Here is a 26,976-nt window from a genome sequence, read left to right on the forward strand (position 1 = left end):
CGTACCTCTAACAAGAGGAGGGAGCGCCAGGGCTTCCATAGTTTCTTACAGCGATATAGTCTGATTGATACCTGGCGGGTTTGGCACCCCAAGCAGAGACAGTATACCTTTTATTCCAGGGCCCATAAAACGCATTCCAGAATAGATTACTTACTGGTTGATAAGGGGTGCGCTAACCGGGTCGCCCATCCTGCTATTGGAGTGGCCACCTGGTCTGACCATGGTCCAGTGTCTTTACAGTTGACTGTATCGGCAACGGACCCCGGACAACGCTACTGGAAGCTAAATGATAGTTTGTTGGCAGACGAGGACTTCTGTGATCTACTGTATTCCGATCTGCAGGAATACTTACTCATTAATGATAACCCAGAGACTGCCCCGACTACGCTATGGGACTGTCTCAAGGCTGTGATACGGGGCAAACTTATAGCTAAAGGAGCCTCGCTTAAGAAGCAACAGCAGAAGGATAAGTCGGAGACTATACACCGGCTCCAGCAATTGGGTATTAGCCACGCTCAAACTGGAGATGCCCGCGTATTGCTCCAGATGGACCAATTGCGTAAGCACCTGGTGTCCATAGAGGCGGCGCAGATAGCCTATCGGTTAACCCGGGTAAAACAACTCTACTACGAAGGGGGGAATAAGGCGGGGAAACACTTAGCCCGCAAACTGAAGGCTAGACAACTTCAATGTCATATAGTGAAGGTGAAGGACGAGAAGGGGGATATTATTACCTCTACCTCTGCTATCAGGCAGCGCTTTCTGCGATTCTACTCTGCCTTATACGCCTCCAACGCTAATATTAGTCAAGAAGCAATAGTGGAATATTTACAGGCTATCCCGCTCCCACAGGTATCCCCTGAGGACCAAAAGTTCTTGTCTCGTGACATTACAGCAGCGGAAGTTTTGTGGGCGATCAAATCCCTAAAGGTAGGCAAGTCACCGGGTTTGGATGGTTTTACAGCAGTTTTTTACAAAAAATTTGCCCCGGTTTTGGTGGCTCCCTTAGTAAAATTATTTAATTCACTTCAAACCCAGCATTCTCTCTCTAGGGAGGCTAATTTGGCCGGCGTGACTTTGATCGGTAAGCCCGGGCGTGACCCCACGGCTTGCGGCTCCTACCGCCCCATTTCCCTGTTAAACCTTGACCTAAAACTTTTAGCGAAGATCCTGGCCCAAAGGCTAAACACCTTTCTGCCTGCTCTGGTTCACCCCGAACAGGCTGGTTTTATACCAGGTCGGATGGCATCCGACAATGTCCGTAAGGCGGTTGATGCTATGTGGTGGGCTAGCACTCATAAGACTCCCATGGCCTTGCTGGCAGTGGATGCTGAAAAGGCCTTTGACTACGTGCATTGGCCTTTTTTATTTCACACCCTACAAAAGTATAATTTTGGGGACAAATTTTTAAGATGGGTTCATAAATCATATAAGGGGCCGACAGCCTGCTTAAAAATTAATGGGGGTTATTCCCCCCCTTTTGATGTCCAGCGGGGAACTCGGCAAGGCTGTCCCTTATCCCCCCTCCTTTTTGCCCTTTTTCTGGAACCCTTTTCCTATCGCATCCGGCATAATAATAACATAGCAGGGGTTCGATCCGGGGAGTTCTCAACTAAACTGTCCCTTTTTGCGGACGATTTATTGTTTACCATCACTGACCCCTTGCTCTCCCTACAGACAATTACGAGGGAACTCCAGGCTTTCAGTGCAGTTTCTGGTTTCACCATCAATTGGGATAAGTCAGAACTTTTTAACGTCACCCTAGCCCCAGAGATGGTGACCCAGATCACACACCAATTTCCTTTTCGATGGGCTAAGAATAAATTGAAATATTTGGGAATCCACCTGGGAATGGGAGCTGATCTGTTCCAGCTAAATTACCCGCCGTTGCTTGCTACAATATATCGGGAGTTGGAGGAATGGGACCGCTATCATATCTCCTGGCTGGGGAGACTAGCGGTCCTAAAAATGAACATTTTACCTCGCTTATTGTATTTGTTTCAGACTTTGCCACTGGCAATACCTGGTATACTTATCGCTAAGTGGCAAAAGCAGCTGAATAAATATCTTTGGAAGGGGAAGAGACCCAGGATAGCGCAGGACACTTTGTACCTCCCGCGCCAGCAGGGGGGTATGGGCCTGCCTGATCTTGCTAGGTACTTAGGGGCTGCTCAGCTCAAAGCAGCAGTCGATTGGCATTGTGTTCAGCATAGCAAGCCGAGGGTGCAACTAGAACAGGCGATGCTGGGGTCTCTACCTCTGGGGGCCCTGTTGTGGCAGCCGAGGTCTTCTTGGCTCCCTGTGGTACAAATGCCGGGCTCTGTGGAGGCTACCCTTACCGCCTGGTCTCACTGGCGGAAGGCGTTGGTGGGCATACAATCTGTTTTCCATAGTACATACCTATTTCACCACTCCGCTTTCCGGCCGGCAGGACACCCTAGAGTTTTTTCCCATTGGATTGCGCAGGGGGTAACCCAATTTGCCCATATCTGGGAGCCAGGGGGCTGCTCCCATTTGATTTACTTAGGGATCGGTTCCAATTGCCTAGGGGGGACCAGTTTAAATATTTACAAGTCAGACATTATTGTCAAAAGCACCATGTGGCAGGCGATCTGTCCCAGGGCATACCTACCTTTGAAAGTATGTGCCGCCACGCGGATCGTGTTGATAAACATATTTCCAATCTCTACAGTTTACTGTCAGGTCGATTTAATCTCTCAGCGCCTCATATACGGGCTTGGCAGATGGATCTGCAAAGTGCATGGGTGGAGGAGGATTGGTTAAGGGTGTTCCAGGGGCTGCGGAAGGGTCTAATCTCCGCCCTGCATATCGAGAATGGTTATAAGCTGTTCTTCAGATGGTATATCACTCCGACCCGCCTGCAACACATTAGCCAGCACTCTGACGGCCTTTGCTGGAAGCGTTGTGGTGAAAGGGGAACCTTTTTCCACCTTTGGTGGACGTGTCCCGAGATACAGAACCTGTGGACAGTGGTATCTGCATGGATTGCTCGTGTACTCAGAATACAATTCCAGTTGACGCCGGCGCAAGCTTTGCTCAATGACGACAGGAAAGATGGCTACAAATATCATGACTATTTTATTAAATATGTGGTTACAGCTACGAGATGCTCGATAGCCCAGCTGTGGAAGGATCCACGCGTCCCAACGCTGCAGGCGATCCAAGCTTCTGTTCAACAGATGCATAGTTTGGGACGTATCACGGCTTACAAAAATAACTCCTTACGCACCTTTTACAGGACGTGGGGCCTATATGAACGCTGGCAACGTAGCTTCCTATGACTGGTCTCTAGCATTTGGCGGGAGGGGGGAGTTTGATATACTGTATGGCGTTGAATTTGGACTTTCGCCTGTCCTATACATGCATTTTCTTGTGGTCCTGTGTGCATTGTCCTCGTTATTTTATACCTGGCTATACACCTCTAAAGGGGGAGGGGGGGATTTGGGAATCTTATTCCTAAATATTGGTGTTTCATGTTTGCTGGTTCTTACACAATTTCTATGTATTTGCTTGTTTTGACTCAGTTAGCACATTGTGTATAGGCTGTATGCTAATGCCAATAAAAAATTTAAATTTAAAAAAAAGAAAGCATGATAAGAAGACACTGACAGGTTCTTGGCTGTTGCATGTTGCGTTGGTACTACAAGAATCATAGAGAAAGACAAGGTTCTGAAATGGCCTACTAGTGGAGGTGGTAAAGGCTGGACCTCTAACAGATATTGGGTATGTTTCGGACTGATATGGAGGGCAGTGGAAGAAAAGGAGTTGAAAGTTCAGATAAAAGATACACGCTGTAGGAAGCTAGTACTGGATTGAGTGTGGAAATGTGTATGTTTATCTGTCAAAAGTGGAAGAATTGTAACTTGGTAGACTGAATGGGCCAATCTGTTTTTTTCCTGCAATGATTTACAGTTACTTACATTATTCTCACCAAAAATTATACAGCGTTGAAAGCTTTAGAATTATATATAATGAAAGCCACATAGGACTGCAGAAAAGAGTTTAAGGGGGTACTGCAGATACCTTTGACTGTATTTCTGAGAGTCTGAGTATTTAGGGAGTATTTTTCCCAGTACATCTTTTCCTCTCTGGGAGTTTAATTAAAGATTTGAGTGTTGTGGGCTGTATAGAAAACTTTTCCCAGAAACCCAAATAATGAAGGGTAACCAAAATATGCAATTGGAGAAATTACTTACCTGATAATTTTGTTTTCCTTAGTGTAGACAGATGGATTCAGAATCAATGGGTATAGTGTGCTCCTGACAGTAGTTGGAGACGGAGTCAGATCTCAATCTGACGTCAGCACCAGTACATATACCCATGCAGGAAGCTCTGCTCTTCAGTATTCTCCTCGCAAAGCAAATGTGGATATATGTGTGTCTGGATAATTTGATTAACTTGGTTAATTTTGTTTAACTTGAATAACTTGAGAAACGTGATCAACTTGAACTGGTTGACGTGGACTATAGCTGGAGACCGCCAGTGCCCTCAACCGAGAAACGCCGACACCCGGTAACTATGGGTGTCCTAGCTGAAGGGAAGAGTGGCTTACCCGTGTTTGTCTTGCTCTCAGGAATCGACACCCGAGGTTTTCGTGCATAGTGGCAGCCATGTGCAGGATACTGAATCCATCTGTCTACACTAAGAAAAACAAAATTATCAGGTAAATAATTTCTCCATTTCCTAGCGTGTAGCAGATGGATTCAGGACCAATGGGATGTACAAAAGCTACTCCCGAACCGGGTGGGAGGCTGCCTGTGGCCCTCTTAGTACTGCCCTTGCGAATGCTGTGTCCTCCCGAGCTTGAACATCCAGGCGGTCGAACCTGACAAAGGTGTGAATGGAGGACCATGTCACCGCCCGACAGATCCTGGTGGGTGACAGCATCTTTGTTTCCGCCCAGGACACTGCCTGGGCTCTAGCAGAATGGGCCTTGACTTGTAGAGGTGGAGGCTTGCCTGCCTCTACGTAGGCCGCCTTGATTACTTCTTTGATCCAGTGGGCTATGGTTGCCCGCGAGGCCGCTTCCCCTTGTTTCTTCCCGCTGTGAAGGACGAATAGATGGTCCGTCTTTCGTACGGGTTCCGACCTTTCTATGTATCGGACTAGGAGTCTGCCGACGTTAAGATGACAAAGACGGCGAGAGTCTTCCGAGCCCTTACGCTCGTCTGGAGATGGCAGCGAGATGGTTTGGTTTAGATGGAAGTGAGAAACCACTTTTAGGAAGAAGGAGGGGACAGTGCGTAGCTGTATGGATCCCGATGTGAACTTGAGGAATGGTTCTCGGCAGGATAGTGCTTGAAGTTCGGAGATGCGACGGGCCGAACATATTGCCATTAGGAATGCCGTCTTCAAGGTTAGGAGTCGTAGAAGCAGACCTCGGATAGGTCTAAAGGAGGCTCCCGCAAGGAAGTCTAGTACTAGATTGAGGTTCCATAGGGGTACCGACCACTTTAGGGGTGGTCGAATCTGCTTGACCCCTCTCCAAAAGCAGGAGATGTCCGGATGAGATGCTAGGCTGGTGCCTTCCACTTTGGCTCCGAAGCAGGCCAGAGAGGCCACCTGAACCTTGATGGAGTTGAGAGACAACCCCTTCTGTAATCCGTCCTGCAGAAATTCCAGGATCGTGGGAATTTTGACTGTTCGCTGAAGGATGTCGCAGTCTTCTCCATATTCATATGTAGGTCAGTGATGTGGAGAACTTGCGTGCTCAGAGCAAGGTGTCGATCACCGCCCTAGAGTATCCGCTCTTCTTCAGGCGTGTCCTCTCAATGGCCAGACCGTAAGAGAGAATCGAGTTGGCTCTTCGTGGAGGATAGGGCCTTGCTGGAGCAGATCCCTGTGTGGAGGGAGAGGGCTCCCCATCACGGGTCTTCGCATGTCTGCGTACAACGGCCTTCTTGGCCAGTCCGGGGCCACTAGAAGTACTAGCTCCCTGTGGTGCTCTATCTTGCGGATGATCCCACCCAGTAGTGGCCATGGGGGGAAGGCGTATAGCAGGTCTTCCTGTGGCCAGGTCTGGACGAGGGCATCGATCCCTTGGGATTGTGGTTCTCGTCTGCGACTGAAGAAGTTGGGAACTTGGATGTTGGAGCGGGTTGCCAGGAGATCCATGGCTGGGGTTCCCCCAGTGGTTTACTATCAACTGGAAGGCTGTGGTCGACAGCTTCCATTCCCCTGGGTCTAGACTTTCTCTGCTGAGCTGGTCCACAGTGACGTTGTCTTTTCCCGCGATGTGGGTGGCTTCAACCCATGCCATTAGAGGATCTATTTCCAGGGACACCTGCTGGCTTCTGGTTCCTCCCTGGCAGTTGATGTAGGCAACTGTTGTGGCGTTGTCTGACTTGACTCTGACAGATTTGCCCCAGAGTCTGTGACTGAATTGTATGCAGGCTAGTCTGACCGCCCGGGATTCCAGTCGGTTGATGTTCCATCCTGACTCTTCATTTTCCCATTGCCCCTGGGCCATCAGTTCCTGGCAGTGGGCTCCCCACCCTTGTAGGCTCGCGTATGTAGTGAGCAAGATCCATGTCGGTGGGGATAGCCTTACTCCCTTGCTCAGATGGTCTTCTTGTAGCCACCATTGGAACTGGTTCCCCACCTCCTCCAGGAGCTGCAGGCGAATGGAACAGTCCTGGGACATCGGGTTCCACCGTGACAGTAGGGAGCACTGTAGCGGTCGCATGTGAGCTCTTGCCCATGGGACCACTTCCAGGATTGATGTCATGAGGCCGAAGACTTGGAGGTAGTCCCATACCTTGGGGCAAAGGCTTGTTAGCAGGTTTCACAATTGGTTCGTCAGTTTTCTTCTCCTCGTAGGGGGAAGAATGACCTTGTCTTGTCTGCTGTCGAACCGGACTCCCAGGTATTCTAGGGATTGGGAGGGCTGTAGGCAGCTCTTGTTTGTGTTGACAACCCACCCGAGGTTCTCCAGTAGAGCCTCGACTCTGGTGGTCGCCTGATGACTTTCCTCTGGAGACTTTGCCCTGATCAGCTAATCATCCAGATATGGGTGTACGAGGATTCCCTCTTTCCTCAGTGTCGCCGCTACTACCACCATAATTTTGGTGAACGTCCGAGGGGCTGTGGCGAGCCCAAAGGGTAGCGCTCAGAACTGGAAGTAGTGGTCCAGGATCGCGAAGCGCAGGAAGCACTGATGATCGTGATAGACCGGGATGTGCAGGTATGCTTCTGACAGGTCCAAGGATGTAAGAAATTCTCCCAGCTGTATCGCCCTTATGACAGAGCGCAGGGTTTCCATGCAGAAGTGTGGTACCCTCATGTAGCGGTTGACCGACTTGAGGTCCAGGATGGGCCGGAACATTCCCTCTTTCTTGGGGATGATAAAATAGATGGAATAGTGCCCAGTATTTTGTTGTTGCATGGGCACTAGCATTATGGCTTTTAGGGCGAGTAATTTGGCCAGTGTGTTTTCCACCGACGTCCTCTTGGAGGGTGCGTGGCAAGGAGATTTCACAAACTTGTCCGGAGGGTTGTTGTGGAAGTCCAGATAGTATCCCCTCTCGAATGATGGTTAGGACCCACTTGTCCACTGTTATCTCGAACCATCTTTGGTAGAATAGGGCAAGCCTGCCCCCTATGGCTTCTTCCTGTGGGTGGGTCAGCTGATTCTCATTGTGGGGTGCGGTTGGGGCCTGTGCCAGAGCCGGCTCCCCTCTTGTTGTGTTTGTTCCGAAAGGACTGGCCCCTGCCTGCGGGGCAAGGGGCTTGATATGTACTCTTGTAGGGTCTGATACGCTGTGATCCTCTGCCCCTAGGTAATTGGGGAGAGGGGCGTTGGCTTCTTTTGTTTTTGTCCTCCGGTAGCCGAGGTACTGGGGATTCGCCCCATTTGTCGGCTAACTTCTCCAGTTCACTTCCAAACAGAAGGGCTCCTTTAAAGGGCATTCTCGTGAGTTTTGTCTTGGAGGTCGTGTCAGCTGACCAATTTCGGAGCCAGAGTTGCCTTCTGGCTGCCACTACGGATGAGACGCCCCTGGCTGAGGTGCGTACCAGGTCAGAGGTCGCATCCGTGAGGACCGCTGTTTCTAATGCTTCGCTAGGCATGGCGGCGTTCCTGGTCATGGTTAGGCAGACGCATGTTACCATGGCACAGCAGGCAGCAATCTGTAGTGACATAGCTAATACGTCGAAAGACTGCTTAAGGATTGATTCCAGACGTCTGTCCTGGGCTCCTCCCTCAACCGGGATGGTAGTGCGCTTTGTGACCGCGCAGATCATGGCGTCCACTTTGGGGAACACTAGTAGATCTTTGGCTGAGGGTTCCAGTGGATATAGGGCTTCCAGGGCCTGCCCCCCTTTGAAGCTGGCCTCCGGGGCATCCCATTCCAAGTTTATCAGTTGTTGTACGGCTTGCAGCAAGGGGAAATGGTGGGAGGCCTGACGGGGCCCTTCTAGGAAAGTGTGGCACTTGTGGCCTGGAATGGCGAACTCCTTTAAGCTGAGAGCCACGAGATCTGTTATCTCTTCTTTGGAGAAGAAACGCCTCATGGTTTGGTAAGGTTCTGTTCCTGGAGGTATTTCCCCTTCCTCCATGGGGTCTTGATCCTCGGTCCGAGGTGTCCGTGTCCCTATGGTGAGGCTTTTGGCCGGGGGTGGGGGGGGGTAACACGTCACTGGAAGGCCTGGAGGGCCCTGGGAAGCAAGGGTCCTCTGGTGGCGGATGTGTTTGTGTCATCGGTGGCGGTTGCATGTGGACAAAGGTATGTAGACCCTTAAAGAATTCTACCCAGGAGAAGGATCCTGGGTCTAGATTAAAGGCCGCTGCGTTCCCCAGGGACCCCGTTTGGGGGAGGGTCGTGCTGGGAATAGAGAGGTCCGGGGTACTATCGGTGGATCCGGATTCCTGTACTGGCTGGGGAGGGCTTTGTCCGGGTTCTCCCAGGGCCTCCTCGCACTGTAGACACAAAGCCGTGGCCTCCTCGTGCTGCGCCGCTCTTATGTGGCAGGCTGGGCAGAGGGCTTGTGCCTTGGTTAGTAGTGCCATGGTTTTGTGCGCGTAGATCGTTGAAACCCCAGTCTGTGCATTTTATGTGCGCGCTGGGAGACTTAGCTATGCGCTCCAGGTGTGCCCATGATGTGCGTGTAGGCTGGTATGCGCGCGCCACTGTGTGCATGGCCTTAACTTGTGTGCCCGGTGCAGTTGTGCGTGTAGCTGTGTGTACGGCACCTATGCGCGTGCCGCTGTGCACACAAGTAATTTGTGCGCCCGGCTCGACCCTGTGCGCATGGTTCAGTTAGGCGGACAGAGCAGAGAAATGGCGTCAGCAACCATGCAAGCAAGATGGTGACCACCCCAGAGGGTCTCCACGTGAGAGCACCTTTGTATCCGATCGGGGTCTAGCCCGGCCTGGGCTGCTCAACCCGATGGTACAGATGCCGGCAGGCAATCTGTGCGGCTATCTGAGCCTCGGAGACCGGAGACTTAGAAAACTTTTTCTACCTTACCTTGTCTCGGCGTTTCCCGATTTCATTCCAGGCGGTCTCCGGCTGTGGGGGGAGAGGGAAGTACCTTCATCGCGTGCTCAGTATTGCACCCGCTGTCTCTCAGCCACTCCCATTGCCGGGGGCTAAGTCCACGCCGGGAACCGGCTGCCGGACCGAGGCCTACCTCTGAGGGATCTCGGAAATCACCTCAGGAAATCTCAACTGGGGGAGGGACCCTTAGGAACCACCGCAGGAGATGGGGCTCGTCTGGAGAGGTAAGATTTCTTCTTTGCTTGGAATTTTTCCTTTCTTCTTTGGTTTGAATACTCTAATACTGAGCATGCGTGTATAGAATCCCTAACTGCTATGGAGACGGAAAATACTGAAGAGCAGAGCTTCCTGCACGGGTATATGTACTGGTGCTGACGTCAGATTGAAATCTGACTCTGTCTCCAACTGCTATCAGGAGCACACTATACCCATTTGGTCCTGAATCCATCTGCTACACGCTAGGAAATGGTCCATTTGTAAACCCAATATACATGTATCCATAAATATATATCACATACACATATATACTGAAAGTCTTTTCCTTGGTTCTCTCCAACTTCTGAAACCTTCACCCCTTTATGATACATTGTACTCCCTTACTTTTCACCTCATGGTCTAACGTAAAGAGGCATTTCTTCAGGGAGCTATTTCACTAGTCTAGTATTTTGTTTTGTTTTAACTTTGCAAAACCTGCTAACTTTAGTGGGTATTTCTTTAAAAAAAAAACAAAAAACCACCAAATGTTGCCTATACTGAAATTACTATATAGCTATAAACACTTGGTTGGAATAAAGAGAGCCTGTTCACTGGCAAAAATCAATGAAAGGAATTAGCTGTAGGGCCCACAGCTCAACTCAGCTGCCACTTTAGTTGAACAGCTGACATTTTCCTGCGGCCTTGCTTCCTCTCTGGACCAATGCCCAAATAGAAAGTTTATTTTTTCTAATATTTATTCTCAACCACCCTACCTGGCTTTCTCATAAGAGCATAAGAAATTGCCATGCTGTGTCAGACCAAGGGTCCATCAAGCCCAGCATCCTCTTTCCAACAGAGGCCAAACCAGGCCACAAGAACCTGGCAAGTATCCAAACACCAAGAAGATCCCATGTACTGATGCCAGTAATAGCAGAGGAATATATTCTATAAATACACAAAAAAAGATCCAACAATGCCAGACACTTAAAAAATATCAATATATGTAAGGAAGTCTAGCGCACTTGGGAAAAACAGGATTGTGAGAAAGCATCTAGGGAGAACCTCATATGGTGCCTAGATAGGCTAATAGTGCCTATAAGGCTACTGATATTCCACCCCACAGTTGCGGATGTTGGATATGTTATAATCATTGGTTACCCCAGAGCGTGTGCTGCTTTCATAATTTGTAAAGCTATCACTGAAGTCATAAGCTTTCTCGATTGGGTTCTGTACCTCCAGAAGCATTATTGGTCAGCCTGGATGTAGAAGCACTTTATACAAAAGTTCCGCAAGAGAAGCATAAGATTTGGTCAAAGAAGTTTTAACAAGCAGACAACGACCTCAATGTATTCCATCAGAATTTTTATTGTCATTAACACGATTAGTCCTCTAACAATTTTTTTGCATTTGATCAACACTATTTTTTGCAAACTCATGGAGTGGCCATGGATTCTCCAGTGGCCCCTGATGTTGCAAATTTGTGTCCAAGTTTGAAGAATCCACAGTTTATCCATCATCATTTTATACACATGTGAGACAATGGTCAAGATACATAGATGATATATTTTTTTTTTATCTGGATGAGTACAGAACACCTATTACAATTTCACGCTTGGCTCAATCAGGCACATCCACGTTTGAAGTTTACTCTATCGTACCATCACAACCAACTAGCATTTTTGGATATCCTCAATATGAAAACATCCACTGGAATTCGGACCACCCTATACCGTAAATCCACGGATAAGAATAACTTCCTTAGATTCGAAAGTCACCATGCTCGACGGTTTAAAGAGGGATTGCTGGTCGGACAATTCTTCTGGATTCAAAGAATTTGTTCCGACAAACAGGACTTTCTCACACAGGCCAATTGTCTCAGACATCGTTTTTTGGATAGGGGTTATCCCAATTACACTATCAAACGGGCTTATAAACGAGCCAAATTTTCAGACCGGGATCAATTACAATATAGACACAGATCACAAGAAACCAACTTAATTTGTGTTCTACCACACACTACTGCCACTCAACATGTCAAACGTGCGGTCTTACAAAATTGGCACGTCCTCAGCCCATATCAAATTTTCCAGCTACCGCCGATGTTTTCTTACTCTAGGGGAGTTAACATAAAACAACACGTAGTAAGAGCGGCCCCTTCTATTAAAGCCAGCTCTACTGCTGAAGGACAAGTTCGATGTGAAAAAATGTGGATTTTGCACACAAGCCATCACAGGCATAAGTTGGACAGACCCTAAAAGTGCTATCACAATCCATAGAAGACAACTAATGGACTGTAACACAAGCTTTGTAATATATGGCTTGATATGCCCATGCCAGTTGATATACGTTGGTCGTACAAAACAAAATCAAGACACGACTAACCGAACACAAAGTCGTCTTAAAAATAAAGATGCAAAAGCACCGGTTGTGACCCATTGCCTAACTTATAACCACACTTTTGAGGATCTACGATGGTTGATAATTGAACACATTCCACATACTTGGCGCAGGGGAGACAGACAATCTACCCTCAATTACAAAGAAAATCAATGGATTTTCCAGCTTTGTAGCGTAGAACCCCTCGGCCTCAATGAAAAAGAGGAATGGTTCTCGTTAATATAGTATTGGCTCAGGATTGTGACTTCAGTTCTTCCATAACGCCATGAGACGATATATTTAATTAATTTGTGATTTGTCGTTTCCACATGATATATAAGCCCATTTTTTTTTAATTTAATTTATTTATTATTTTTATATACAGACATTCGATCTCAATTGAGATATCACACCGTTTACATTCAGGTACTGTAGGTATTTCTCTATCCCCAGAGGGCTTACAATCTAAGTTTTTGTACCTGAGGCAATGGAGGGTAAAGTGACTTGCCCAAAAACTAAGTCTATTCCATGTTACCATTGCTAATGGCAGTGGCTATTTTCTAAATCAACTTAATTAATAGCACGTAATGGACTTCTTCTCCAAGAACTTATCCAATCCTTTTTTAAACACAGTTATACTAACTGCACTAACCACATCCTCTGGTAACAAATTCCAGAGTTTAATTGTGCATTGAGTAAAAAAGAACTTTCTCCGATTAGTTTTAAATGTGCCCCATGCTAACTTCATGGAGTGTCCCCTAGTCCTTCTACTATCCGAAAGAGTAAATAACCGATTCACATCTACCCGTTCTAGACCTCTCATGATTTTAAACACCTCTATCATATCCCCCCTCAGTCGTCTCTTCTCCAAGCTGAAAAGTCCTAACCTCTTTAGTCTTTCCTCATAGGGGAGTTGTTCCATTCCCCTTATCATTTTGGTAGCCCTTCTCTGTACCTTCTCCATCGCAATTATATCTTTTTTGAGATGCGGCGACCAGAATTGTACACAGTATTCAAGGTGCGGTCTCACCATGGAGCGATACAGAGGCATTATGACATTTTCCGTTTTATTCACCATTCCCTTTCTAATAATTCCCAACATTCTGTTTGCTTTTTTGATTGCCGCAGCACACTGCACCAACGATCTCAATGTGTTATCCACTATGACACCTAGATCTCTTTCTTGGGTTGTAGCACCTAATATGGAACCCAACATTGTGTAATTATAGCATGGGTTATTTTTCCCTATATGCATCACCTTGCACTTATCCACATTAAATTTCATCTGCCATTTGGATGCCCAATTTTCCAGTCTCACAAGGTCTTCCTGCAATTTATCACAATCTGCTTGTGATTTAACTACTCTGAACAATTTTGTGTCATCTGCAAATTTGATTATCTCACTTGTCGTATTTCTTTCCAGGTCATTTATAAATATATTGAAAAGTAAGGGTCCCAATACAGATCCCTGAGGCACTCCACTGTCCACTCCCTTCCACTGAGAAAATTGCCCATTTAATCCTGCTCTCTGTTTCCTGTCTTTTAGCCAGTTTGCAATCCACGAAAGGACATCGCCACCTATCCCATGACTTTTTACTTTTCCTAGAAGCCTCTCATGAGGAACTTTGTCAAACGCCTTCTGAAAATCCAAGTATACTATATCTACCGGTTCACCTTTATTCCACATGTTTATTAACTCCTTCAAAAAAGTGAAGCAGATTTGTGAGGCAAGACTTGCCCTGGGTAAAGCCATGCTGACTTTGTTCCACCTCTTCCTTGTTCCATTGACCCTGGGCTGTCAGTTCCTGACAGTGGGCTCCCCACCATCGCAGGCTCACATCTGAGGTGAGCAAGATCCAGTTCGGTGGAGATATGCTTACTCCTCTGCTTAGGTGGTCTTCCTTTAGCCACCACTGAAGCTGAGAACGTACCTCTGCTGGTAGTTGGAGGCGAATTGAATAGTCCTGGGACAGTGGGTTCCAGCGTGACAGTAAGGAGCGCTGGAGCAGTTGCATGTGGGCCCTTGCCCACAGGACGACCTCCAGGGTTGATTCCGTGAAGCCAAGGACTTGAAGATAGTCCCACACCTTGGGGCGTGCATTGGTCATCAATCGTCGTAATTGTTCCATCAGTTTCCTTCTCCTCGGGGGAGGGAGGAAGACTTTGTTCTGTTTGGTGTCGAAACGGGCCCCCAAGTATTCTAGAGACTGAGAGGGCTGCAGACTGCTCTTGCCCGTGTTCATGACCCAACCATGCTGCTGCAGTAGGTTCTTGACTCTGCTGATCACCTGCCGGCTCTCTTTCGAAGACTTTGCCCTGATCAGCCAGTTGTCCAGGTAAGGGTGTACCAAGATCCCTTCCTTCCTAAGTGTTGCCACCACGACCACCATAATTTTAGAGAATGTTCTGGGGGCGGTTGCTAGGCCGAAGAGTAGTGCTCGTAACTGGTGACCCAGTATCGCAAAGCGTAGAAAACGCTGGTGATCTTGATGGACTGGAATGTGAAGGAAGAATTCGGAGAGGTCCAGGAAGGTTAGGAACTCTCCTGGTTGTACTGCCATTATTACAAAGAGAAGAGTCTCCATGCGGAAGTGTAGTATCCGCAGATGAAGGTGGACGTTCTTGAGATCCAAGATGGGTCGGAATGGTCCTTCCTTCTTGGGAACAATAAAATAGATGGAATAGCACCTCGTATTTTGTTGAGGCATAGGAACCGGAGTTATTGCCTTCAGACTGAGTAGTCTTGTCAGAGTGGCTTCCACTGCCAGTCTCTTGGTGTGGGAGTGCCAGGGTGACATCATAAATTTGTTTCAAGGGATGCTGTGGAACACCAGAGAGTAACCTTCTCAAATGATGTTTAGTATCCATTTGTCCGACGTGATCTCGACCCATCTTTGCTAGAAGAGGGCAAGTCGACCCCCTATTTCCTCTTCCTGTGGATGGGTCGACCCATTCTCATTGGGGAGCATGGATGGAGCCTGCCCCCATGCCTGTTCCTCTCTTGATCTGTCTGTTCCGAAAGGGCTGGGACCTTCCGGAGGGACAAGGTGCCTGGAACTGCGAGTTCCTGTAGGGTCTAAAGCGTTGCAAACCTCTGCCCCTGGTTCTTCTGGGGGAGAAGCACTGGGATCTTTTACCCCTGTCTTCCAGTAGCCGAAACACTGGGAATTTGCCCCACTTGCTGGCTAACTTCTCCAATTCGCTTCTGAACAAGAGAGATTCTTTAAAGGGCATTCTTGTGAGATTCGCTTTAGAGGTTGCATCAGCAGACCAATTCCGCAGCCATAGTTGTCTTCTGGCTGCCACTACCAAGGCTACTCTCCTCTGGCTGAGGTACGCACCAGATCTGAGCTTGCGTCCGTCAGGAAGGCTGCTGCAGGTTCCACTGTCTCACCAGTATACGTTCCGGAGTTATTTTCCTCCCTTGAGAGGAGCAAGCAGGAATATGCCACCAGTACGCAGCAGGAAGCAATCCACAGTGTCATTGCTGTTGCGTCGAAGGCCTGCTTATGAATGGATTCCAATCATCTATCCTGAGTATCCTTCAATGCAGTCCCTTCCTCAACGGGAATGGTTGTTCGCTTTGACATGGCACAGACCATGGCGTTCACTTTCTGAAAACGTAGGCATTCCTTGGTCGCTGGTTCTAGAGGGTATAAGGCTTCCAAGGCCCGAACCCCTTTAAAGCTGGCCTCCGGAGCATCCCACTCCAGGTCAATCAGTTCCTGGATGGCTTCCATCATTGGGAAGTAGCATAAAGCTTTACGAAGGGACAACAGGATTGGGTTCTTCTTTGGTTCTGCCATAGGGTCCGTGCCTGGAATACCCAGAGTCTTCAGAGTCTGGGAAACAAGGGCTGGTAATTCATCCCTGTGGAAGCAGCATAAGAACAGGCCATACTGGGTCAGACCAAGGGTCCATCAAGCCCAGCATCCTGTTTCCAACAGTGGCCAATTCAGGCCATAAAAACCTGGCAAGTACCCAAAAACTAAGTCTATTCCATGTTACCGGTGCTAATAATAGCAGTGGCTATTTTCTAAGTCAACTTAATTAATAGCAGGTAATGGACTTCTCCTCCAAGAACTTATCCAATCCTTTTTTAAACACAGCTATACTAACTGAACTAACCACGTCCTCTGGCAACAAATTCCAGAGTTTAATTGTGCGTTGAGTGAAAAAGAACTTTCTCCGATTAGTTTTAAATGTGCCACATGCTAACTTCATGGAGTGCTCCCTAGTCTTTCTAATATCTGAAAGACTAAATAACCGGTTCACATCTACCCGTTCTAGACCTCTCATGATATTAAACACCTCTATCATATCCCCCCTCAGCCGTCTCTTCTCCAAGCTGAAAAGTCCTAACCTCTTTAGTCTTTCCTCATAGGGGAGCTGTTCCATTCCCTTTATCATTTTGGTCGACATTCTCTGTACCTTTTCCATCGCAATTATATCTTTTTTGAGATGCGGCGACCAGAACTGTACACAGTATTCAAGGTGGGATCTCACCATGGAGCGATACAGAAGCATTATGACATTTTCCGTTTATTCACCATTCCCTTCCTAATAATTCCCAACATTCTGTTTGCTTTTTTGACTGCCGCAGCACACTGAACCGACGATTTCAATGTGTTATCCACTATGACACCTAGATCTCTTTCTTGGGTTGTAGCACCTAATATGGAACCTAACATTGTGTAACTATAGCATGGGTTATTTTTCCCTATATGCATCACCTTGCACTTATCCACATTAAATTTCATCTGCCATTTCGATGCCCAATTTTCCAGTCTCACAAGGTCTTCCTGCAATTTATCACAATCTGCTTGTGATTTAACTACTCTGAACAATTTTGTATCATCTGCAAATTTGATTACCTCACTCGTCGTATTTCTTTCCAGATCATTTATAAATATATTCAGGCCGATACAGTAAAGCGCGGCCGCGGTTACCCTGCTTCTAACCCGCTTTGTACGGGTAACCCTTTCCGCCCGCAGCATATATATGATATGTAAACGATCGGATTAGCTATTCCCTCCCATACAGTAACGTGCGCCCCAATTATCGCCTTTTTAACTTGCAGTTTTGCCGCGTGATTAACCTACTAATTTACCGCGTACCCTTACCCCTGCATTAATGTGGAGCGTCAGGTCAGAGAGACGAAATTTCACGGGCAAACAACCCCCTCACCCCCCGGGACAACATTAAAAATTAGAACTAAAAGTAAATGAACAAAACTAAATCTGGAACTGAAATAACCATACTATAAAGCTTCTCAATCGATTTAGGGCTCAGTACACACAGCATGTTCTCTGGCCCATAAACTCACCACTGTCATCATGCAAATCTTCTTCATCATCTCCATCATTATCTTCCTCCATCTCATCATCATCTTCTTCATCCTCCTCCTCCTCCTCCTCTTCCTCTTCCATGTCTTCTGGCTCCAAGTCCGGATCAAGGTCTGGATCACTCCCTGAGATGGACTCGTCTGACATGGCTTTTCCTGGCAGTGCTCACAGAGCATTACCTGCTCATGGTCTCCTGGGAGGTCTCCCTGGACAGAGAGGGAAAAGAAGAAAAGTTCATTACTGGTTCTGAAAATAAACGGTCTTTAAAAAAAGGAGAACGTGATTTTCATAACTTATTTTTCAGTCTTATATACTCTAATATTCCTCTAGCCAAGTTTTCAATTGTTGAAAACTGGTTTTCATCACTCAATCACAACCAAAACATCAAAGTTGCTTCCTTAGGAAACTATACAGGAAACTATAGCATATTTATGACTAGAATAAATGAAATGATATCTGATCTATGAAAACCTTTACCTGTCAGGGTATTCCTTCTAAAAAAAAAAAAAAAAAAGAGATGCCCCCTCCCCACCCAGATCATTTAAAAGTTTCCACAACAAAAATAAGCTTAGATAAAATCCCAAGAATCTAGTAAATGATTAATAATACCAAACAGGTGACAGCAAGCCTTTCACTGCCTGCTTTTGATTCCTGGCTGTATTATCTCTCAGTAACAAATTATATTTATTATTAGATTTATAAAACCACCTTCCCAGGGGCTCAAAGTAATTCTTAACATATAATATTTAAATTAACAGTTAAGAAACAAAACATCCAAATGTAACAAAATAATCAAGCATATCACAAACAAATATTACAATCACACATCATGCAAAAAATATCTGCTTCTATTCCCATGCTCCTGATTTTATATCCACTTAGTAGCCTTTTCTTATATACACAAAAAACTTTGTAAACCAAAAAAAGGGCATAAAAAAAAGCAAAAGCCAGCCCACAGATTGGTTTATTGCAGGTGACTCAGTCATTACATAAGTGGTAATTTAGTGATTTCTTAATAACCATCTTGGTAGTCTATTCCCATGAACTGTGGCATTTAAATTTATATTTTCACTCTAGAAGCAGTGGAGAAACTACTTAAAAGACAAGGAAGTCTCTTATTCTCTCTTCAAATCTCATCTCAAGGTTAGCCTCCTCTCCCCATCTACCAGTACTTGCTACATTTTTCTCCAAATGTGTTTCTTGTATTTTCAAGTAGAGTTACAGGTAGGTAGTTAGAGTGTAGGTGTCAGAAAAGACGTAAACATTCTGACCATGGCACTTTTATATAATTTACTAAATCTTTTATTTATACTCCACCTTTTGTGACACTTCAAAATGGATTAACATTTAGGTACTATACGTAACTTGAATTTATAAATCGTAATTTTTTTTTTTATTAAAAATGCTCCAAGTCTACTTTCCAAAGGAAGTGAGGCTTATGTGATCTGTCTGTCCACTATTAATAACTCATTTGGTGTCCTATCAACACCAAATTTTCAGGGTATATCAGGGAGTGGGGGGAACCCAAGAGATTCTGACACGGATCTTTATTTTTTCAGCTCCAAGTATTCCATGAATATACGGGTGCCACTGTCATCCTCTAATAACTTTTGTTTTTGTTTTGCATCCATGCTGAATCTGATCTACAACAAATTTTTGCAACACGTCGCTAGGTCCATGAGGATGACAAGAGGGTATTTTTGGGGGATCCACGATTAACAGAAATACACATGCATAGTTACACCACTAATCCATACCAAATTTTCACAACGTCAGGGAGGTCATGAAGATTCTGACATATTTTTCTTGGATTCATGCATTCCACAAATATACATGCGGCACACAATTATGCCACCTAATAACTTTTTCATTTTGCAACCAATCCAAACCAAATTTTCAGGACATGCCAGAAAGCCCATGAGAATCATGAAGAGAGAGATTTATTGTAGGGTCTGTGTATTCCAGGATTATGCACGTGGAATTGTTGTCTCCTATTATCTTTTTGGTTTTGCATCAGATCCAGACCAGATTTTCAGGACATGTCAGGGTACCTACAAGGATCACAATAAGGGCATATTTGGGAGATCCACATATTCCGTGACTATGCACATGCATTTTTGCCACCTAATAACTTTTTGGTTTGATATCTTATCCACACCAAAGTTTCAGTAAATTTCAGGGGAGCCGGGGAGTCTGACATGCCTATTGATTTTTCTGGATCCATATAGGAATAAGCATTTCAGAAAAAAGGCACCATTCATTGTTTGCAGAACTTCAAATTTGTTTCTTTGGGGGGTTTTTTCCCCAGATCCACATGTGTATGGACACATGAACACATCCCAGAAAATAGGCTGGATTAGTGTGGATGAAACTTCTTGTTCTGTATTACTGAAGCAATAGTGCTACATATGCATATACCCCCATCCCACAAAGAGCAGCTCTTCTGTATTATTAGCCTCTAGTACGGATCTGACAGCATGGGAACCAAAATCCTCCATTTATCTAAAGAATTAGTACATTATGGACAGCAGCAATGCAAGCTTCCTATAGTGTGTCCCTCTAGAGCAGGGGGTTCCTAAACTATGGCCTGAGAGCTAAATGCAGTCCTTGGCTGAATTTCATCTAGCCCCTGGCAGCAACAGTACAAAGACCTTGATCTGGCCCGCAGCAGTGAGGACTGAAGGAATTTGATCTGACAGGCAGTGGCTATCACTCCTGCTAGCTCAGATACTTCAAGTTCAAAGTACAAGTAGCAGCACATCTGAACAGTGTGGTCGGGGCTTGCATTGATGGCATTAGAGTGATTATGCAGTTAGAGCCACTTGGGCCGAAGATAGGGAGAGAGGCTGCAGCAAAACTATAAGAAGGGTTGTACAGGCCTCAGGGAAGATGGCACTGGCAGTACCGAGCCATGGGTTCTGCAGGGCTGAAATGAAAAGTCAGTTAAGGATAGTGATTCTTGGAGCACCCAACCATACCATCATCTCTTCAGAGCTGTGGGGGAGGGGCATGGACATTGTTCCCTCAGGATGCAGCATGCAGAAATCCTCATTATTATAACCCATATACTAGTCCAAGAGTCTCTCAATTGATTAGGGTCTCCAGAGCAGGTTTAGCTCATACAACGAATCTGGTATGTTGTAAGGGAAAGGCGTGAGAGGAGGGGATAAGGGATGAGAACAAGGAAAGGAAGTAAAGAGGGAGCTAGATTGCATGGGTGGAGGTGTGAGAGTGTGTGCCCCACACACACTCACCCCATCCTGCCATCCATCCACCCTCCATCCTCTTTTCCCTAGGCGGGCGGATATTGGGGAAGGAGGGGAGGCAGATGACGAGGTTGTTGAGGATATGGCAGGGTTGCCAACTATGAAGAAATTTAGAAGGTAATATTTAAGCTTACCCATTAATTTCCTTTCCTTGAGTCCTGACAGATTAGTCCAGACAAGTGGGAAAATGCTCTCTTGCCAGAAGGTAAAGGCAAAAAACTTCCGTCTTCTCATATCATGTTTCTCTATATATTCTGGGATAGCAGGGTATGACATTAATAGCCTTTTACATCCCCTTTTTTCTTTTTATACTGCCTATTCTCTCCTTTTATTCCATAAATATTAACAGTTTTACTTAAGACAAGACCCCGAAGACAGAGAAAGCAAATTAAAAAACCTCAGGTGCTTAACCAGATCATTTACAGGCTTTTCTGTTCTTACTTCTTTCCCTGTAAAGGAAGGGCATTTTCAGAAAACATCCCCCTTTCTACATGTGTATAATTACTATTTTTATTTCTTTTTGTTTACCATTAATAGAGAGATTCAGTGGTGAGGGTGGGATCCCTAACTCTACTAACAGAAAGGAAGGAAAAAGAAAAAGTATCTATTCCCTTCAAACAAAGAAAAGGTTTCTTGTCCTATTGTCTCTTCAGGGTGGGCTCTGGTCTGTCAGGACTCAAGGAAAAGAAGTAAACGGGTACATTTAAATTTTACCTGCCAGACCAGTAGGACGTGCCCAAGCAATGTTTATTCCAGGTGGGTGATGCCTTGATGGCCTCTAAACCCTTTCTACCAAAGGCAGAGTCCTCCCTCACTTGCACGTCTATTTTACAATGCTTCACAAATGCATGCAACGGGGACTATGTAGTTGCCCTGCAGATATCTTGTGTAGATGCTAGCTTCTGCTGTGCCCATGAGAAGGTATGATGTTGTCGAATGGGGTTTCACTATGCATGGTATCTGCTTGCCTTGTCCAATGTAGGCTAACATGATCACTTCTTTAATCCATCTTGCAATGGATGCCTTGGACGCCGCTTCACCTTTTCTTTGGTCTCCAAACAGGGCAAACAGTTTGTCTGATTTTTGGAAATCATTTGTAACCTTCAGATACCATAGCAGAGCCATCCTGACATCTAACAGATGTAGGATCTTCTTTGATTCCATGCACTCTGCCCTACTGAATGCTGGAAGAGATATCTCCTGGTTCATATGGAACCGGGCAGATTTTGACCCTGGCCGTGTAGAAGTTCAAGTAGGGATCCCTGTGCAACAGTGCCTGGAGCTCTGAGATCTTTCTGGCTGAGCAGATTGCCACCAAAAACACTGTCTTCAATGCCAGGTCCTTGACAGATGTTTCTCTTAGGGGTTCAAAGGGTGCCTTTATAAGGGCCCTCATCACTAGGTTTAGATCCAATGCTGATAGTATCTGCCAAACCGGAGACATGCATGCTTTGCTGTCCTGAGGAAACATACTATCTGGATGGGCCCCCACCAAACCTTGCACTTGACCTCTGAAGCATGCTAATGCTGCTACCTGCACATTTAGTGAGTTTATTGGCAAACCCTTGTTCAGGCCTTCCTGCACGAAATCTAGTATTGACTGTACATGTTCTTTAAATAGGTACTTATCCCTTCTTCTGAACCAGCCTTCAAAAAGTTTCCATATCCTGCCATATGGCAGGGACGTGGATCACTTCCTTGCTTGCAGAAGGGTTGAGATCACTGCATCGCAATATCCTCTGCTTTTCAGCGTCCTCAATAGCCAAGCCAAAAGATAGCACGGACTTGGATCTTCTATAACCACAGGCTCCTGGTTAAGAAGGTTCTTGAAAATTGGTAGACTGAAAAGTCCCTCCCTGGTCAGCCTTTACATACCACAGGCATCTGGCCAATCTTGTGCTACTAAAATAATCCACCCATTGTTTTCTACTACCCTGCGGAGTATTCTTGTGATCATGGGCCATGGCGGGAACAAGTACAACAGTTCGCTCTCCAGCTATGGCTGGATCAACACATCTATCCCAGATTCGGCTGAAAAATTTCCTGGCCTTGGGCCTGTCCCCAGGCCTCTACTATGTCCACAAATGCCCCCTCAGACAGCTCCCATTCTCCTGGGACCAGTGTTTGTCAGCTGACATAGTCCGCCTCGCTGTTTTCTGTTCCAGCTATATGACTCACCGTCAATTCCTTTAGGTGCACTACTGCCCAACCCATCAGCTTCTTGTCCTCTCTCTAAGCATGGGCTCCAAGTGCCCCCTTTTCTGTTGACATATGCTACCGCCATAGTACTGTACGATAGTATCCTTACTCTTTTCCTCTTAGCTTGGGGAGAAGACCGACTAAAGCCCATCTGATTGGTCTTATTTCCAGATTGTTTATAGACCAGGAGGCTTCCATTACCAACCACCTGCCATGCACTTCTTGTCCACTCTGGCTTTCATCGGTCGCACTATTATCCACTTTGGTGCCCTCAGATATACCTCTAAGATGTTGGTGTTGTTCAACTTCCTGGCATCTCCTAGCAAAATCAGTCTCTTTTCATAGCTCTGATGCTGCTGGGACTATTGTGCTAATAGAGCCTTTTATGGAGGTCACATATGGGCTTCGCTATACTCTCTGGGGACATGAAGACCTTCCTTATCTTTGTATCAAATCTCGCCCCCCAAGATATTCCAGAGACTGGGAAGGCTGCAAATGACTTTTGGCTATATTTACAAACCACCCCAATGTCTCCAATAGCTGCTTTATTCTTAGGGTAAGTTGTTCACTTTCCCATCTTGAATTGGCCCTTACTAACCAGTCGTCCAAATAAGGATTCACTAGGATTCCTTCTTTCCTCAGCAATGCTGCCACCACTATCATCTTCATAAAAGTGCATGGCACTGTAGTCAGACTGAAGGGCATGACCTTGAACTGGTAATGGTTCCCCATCACTGCAAACCTCTGGAATCCTTGGTGAGTTTCCCAGATGGGAATATGCAGGTATGCCTAACTGTTAGGTCCAGGAAGAAAAAAAAAACAACAAAACTCTTTCTTCTTTACAACTCCCATGTCTTCCAGGATCCTCAGCTAATAGAAAAGCAAAGCAAGTCAAAGCAATTATACAAAAAAGTAAGAACTCTGATATCATTGTCATCATCCATTTAGTGATCACTGTCCTCAACACAAATTGTGTCCATGTAGTACAGAAAGATTTCCAAAATCTAAGAAAGAAGATTAGACTCATGGCAAATGCGATTGACTTTTCGGAAGTTATTACCTGTTCATGGAAAGGGAAAGTAAAAGCTATGATGTAAAAGATAATTTCAATTCCTGGCTCAAAACCTGGTGTAAAAAAGTTGTTTTGGATATACACTGGAGGCTAGGTCCATGTATGGAGCAATAAAGATATGGTAAGGATGGCCTTCATTTGACTGTGGCAGGAAAAAGGATGCTAAGTAAGAAATTCAGATCCTACATTATCAGGCATTTAAACTAAGAGGCTGGGGGTGGCAAGAGGTGGCCAATGAAATTGGCATGTCACCCCCAAGCGATACAGGAGGAGAAAATAAAATCAATCAACTCAAAAAAGCAGAAAAGACAACTTGGAAGAGCCTGCTAGACCAGTTATCACATATAGGATTTCCCTCCTCCACAGATGACAGAGATAGAGGACACACCTCTTTTATAACTTTACTCTGAGTTATAAGGGAGGTATGGTCCTGATCCAATCCAGTAGCCTACTGCTACAGCACTGACCTATTGCCAATAAAAACATCATAGGGCCCACAACACTATTCTGAATGAGCAAGAGGTAGGTACAAATATCAAAAGAGAAAACAGGCACTTTTATGGATATAGAAAATGTGCCTCATGATTGATCCCCTCCTAACTCTGGGTGGTTTCTGGACTGGTCTAACAGGACTCAGAGACCAGAAAATTTTCAGGTAAGCATAATTTAACTTTCCTTTACTTCCTGCTAGACCAGTCATCATGTATAGGAGTTATAAAGACTACTCCTTGCTGGGGTGGGAGGAAGACAGGTCTGCCTTGATAATTATAGCCTCAGAGGGAGCAACTGCCTTGGCCTGTATGTCCAATTTGTAATGCTTAAACAAAAAAAACATAAGGATGACCAGGCAGCTTCCTTACAAATTTTTTCTGGGGAGGCTGAGGCTGCCTCTGCTCAAGATGATGCTTGCACCCTTGTAGAATGAGCCCAGAGCGATGCTGGGTCTGTTTACCTGATAGTAAGTAAGCAATGCAACTGGTTAATTAATTAGTTTATTTAATTTAATAAAACGACCTTTCTTCCTATAAAGAAGCAAGGTAACATACAAGCACATTCTTATAATTAAGACAAGATTAAAATAAAAATTATAACTACATAAAAATACCATATCTACAAATACAATTAAACAACAAATAAGCAAAAGTAACATTTCAATATAGAGAAAGCCAATAAAAGTCATGACTACGATGGGTCACGTGATGCTGTGAGCAGGGGAAAGACATCTTTCATGGGAGCTCCAGATACCATCCCTGCATGTCAGAGAGTTTTTTCCAGTCTTTATCCACTGAACAGCTACAGAAAACAATGTGTGGTTAAAAGAATCTAGGGACAAATTTATGGTACCAAAACCACTGCCGACGATGGCGATGCATTTAAGAAAACTGAAGGAGAAAGAAAAATACAAAGTGCCTGAGGATGAAATGGTCGACAGAGAAGACAGCAAACTTCAGATATTCTGATTATTTATTTATTTATTTATTTTTGGTTTTTATATACCGGGAGTTCCTGTATACAATACATATCACTCCGGTTCACATTTAACAGAGTTAACTATTGCCGGGGAGGCGGTTTACATGGAACATATCGAATAAAACGGATAATCTATAGTAAAGTACAAACTATTATGAAACACAACTTAGAACACAACTTTGAACATATAACTGATGCAATATAAACAATAGATTATTGCTGTGAGAAGTTTTTAGCTCTCTGGGAAGGCTGGACTGAACGTGCTGCCATGAACGTTGCTTACTGCAACGTTCATGGCAGCATTTGAGAGTTGATTTAAAAAAAAACTGATGAAAATCTTGCCAAAGTCAAATCCTCATTATTAGACATGGGGAAGAGAGTCATAAAACAAAAAATAGGATTTCTGTGCTTGAGAATGGTAATCATGACCTGGTGATGCAGCTACAGGAAACCCAATGCTCAGTAACACTACAGGCTGCAAAACTTGACGACCTTGAGAATCAATTCCAGGAGGAATGGCTTAAGGTCTTCTCGTCTATGTGCTCCAAATTGGTGAGAAAGAATATTCGCTTTTCTTTACTGTTTCCGGCCCAACTAAAAGTGTAGGCAAATGGCAGAATTCTACATGCCGATTCCCCTGAGGCAGCAAAGAAGATTTTAAATGATATGCATGACTCCTCATCTCCTGAGGGCTAACAGCTGAATGTTAGGAAGATTTCATCGTGGCCAGCTGCGGTGTAAAGTAATTTGTTTTTACAAGTGATCTTTTCCAGTTGGAAGCGTTATGAGGAAGAGCAATATTTCACAGTTTTGAGTGTTTCATATTGTGGGTTTTGAAGGTTACAATAGCTTGTTACTTCTTTCTGACACATCTTTAATTAGTGTGCATAAAAAGCTGCTAGTCTAAGGGATGGCATCCGAATGTGCTGGTGACCTCTGAGCTTTAGAAAATGCTGTAGATTATGCTATGGGTATGCAGTGTTGAGAGGGGGACAAATGTTGGGGGGTGTTTGGGGCAAGAGGGAGAGAATTTGAGGAAGATAAAGGTCAATATTTTGTGTCCATTGAGATTGATCAGATATTTACCCATAACTGAGATGTTTGATATAGGGAGCACTGCCGCTTGGAGTGGGACAGGCAGATCTCTCAATATGGAAGTGATGTTTCACGTATTCTTTATTAATATATTTTCAGATTAAATTTCTCTTATGGAATGTGGCAGGATTAGGGACACCTATTAAGCAGGAAAAAGTATTCTCTCCATAGACTCAAAGGGGATGTCTGTTGCAAGAGACACCCTTATCTAATCTGGAACATCTTAAATTGAGTCATAAATGGGTGGGACAAGTACTCTTTGCAATAGACTCCTCTAAAAGTTGTGGGGTTGCAATTATGATACATACAGCTATAGATTTTCATTTATATAGAGATAAAGGACCTGGGAGGAAGGTTTATAATCCTTCTTGGTTCCCTAATGGGTAAGGATGTCATTCTGGCCTCAAGTTATGCTCCAATCTTATGAACATGGTTTCTT

At 45.2% G+C, this 26,976-nt stretch overlaps 1 protein-coding gene across 1 annotated transcript in view; it reads right to left on the bottom strand.

Moving 5' to 3' along the window:
• Positions 1-26,976, bottom strand: part of RAD54L2 (RAD54 like 2) — a gene marked incomplete in the record, with an annotated part of 296,852 nt that overhangs the window by 227,575 nt on the left and 42,301 nt on the right. The window contains 1 exon segment of the mRNA XM_029599564.1: positions 17,417-17,641. Coding sequence (XP_029455424.1) covers positions 17,417-17,582 — 166 coding nt within the window.

This window comes from Rhinatrema bivittatum, chromosome 4 (assembly GCF_901001135.1).
Source record: "Rhinatrema bivittatum chromosome 4, aRhiBiv1.1, whole genome shotgun sequence".
NCBI classification, from domain to species: Eukaryota; Metazoa; Chordata; class Amphibia; order Gymnophiona; family Rhinatrematidae; genus Rhinatrema; species Rhinatrema bivittatum.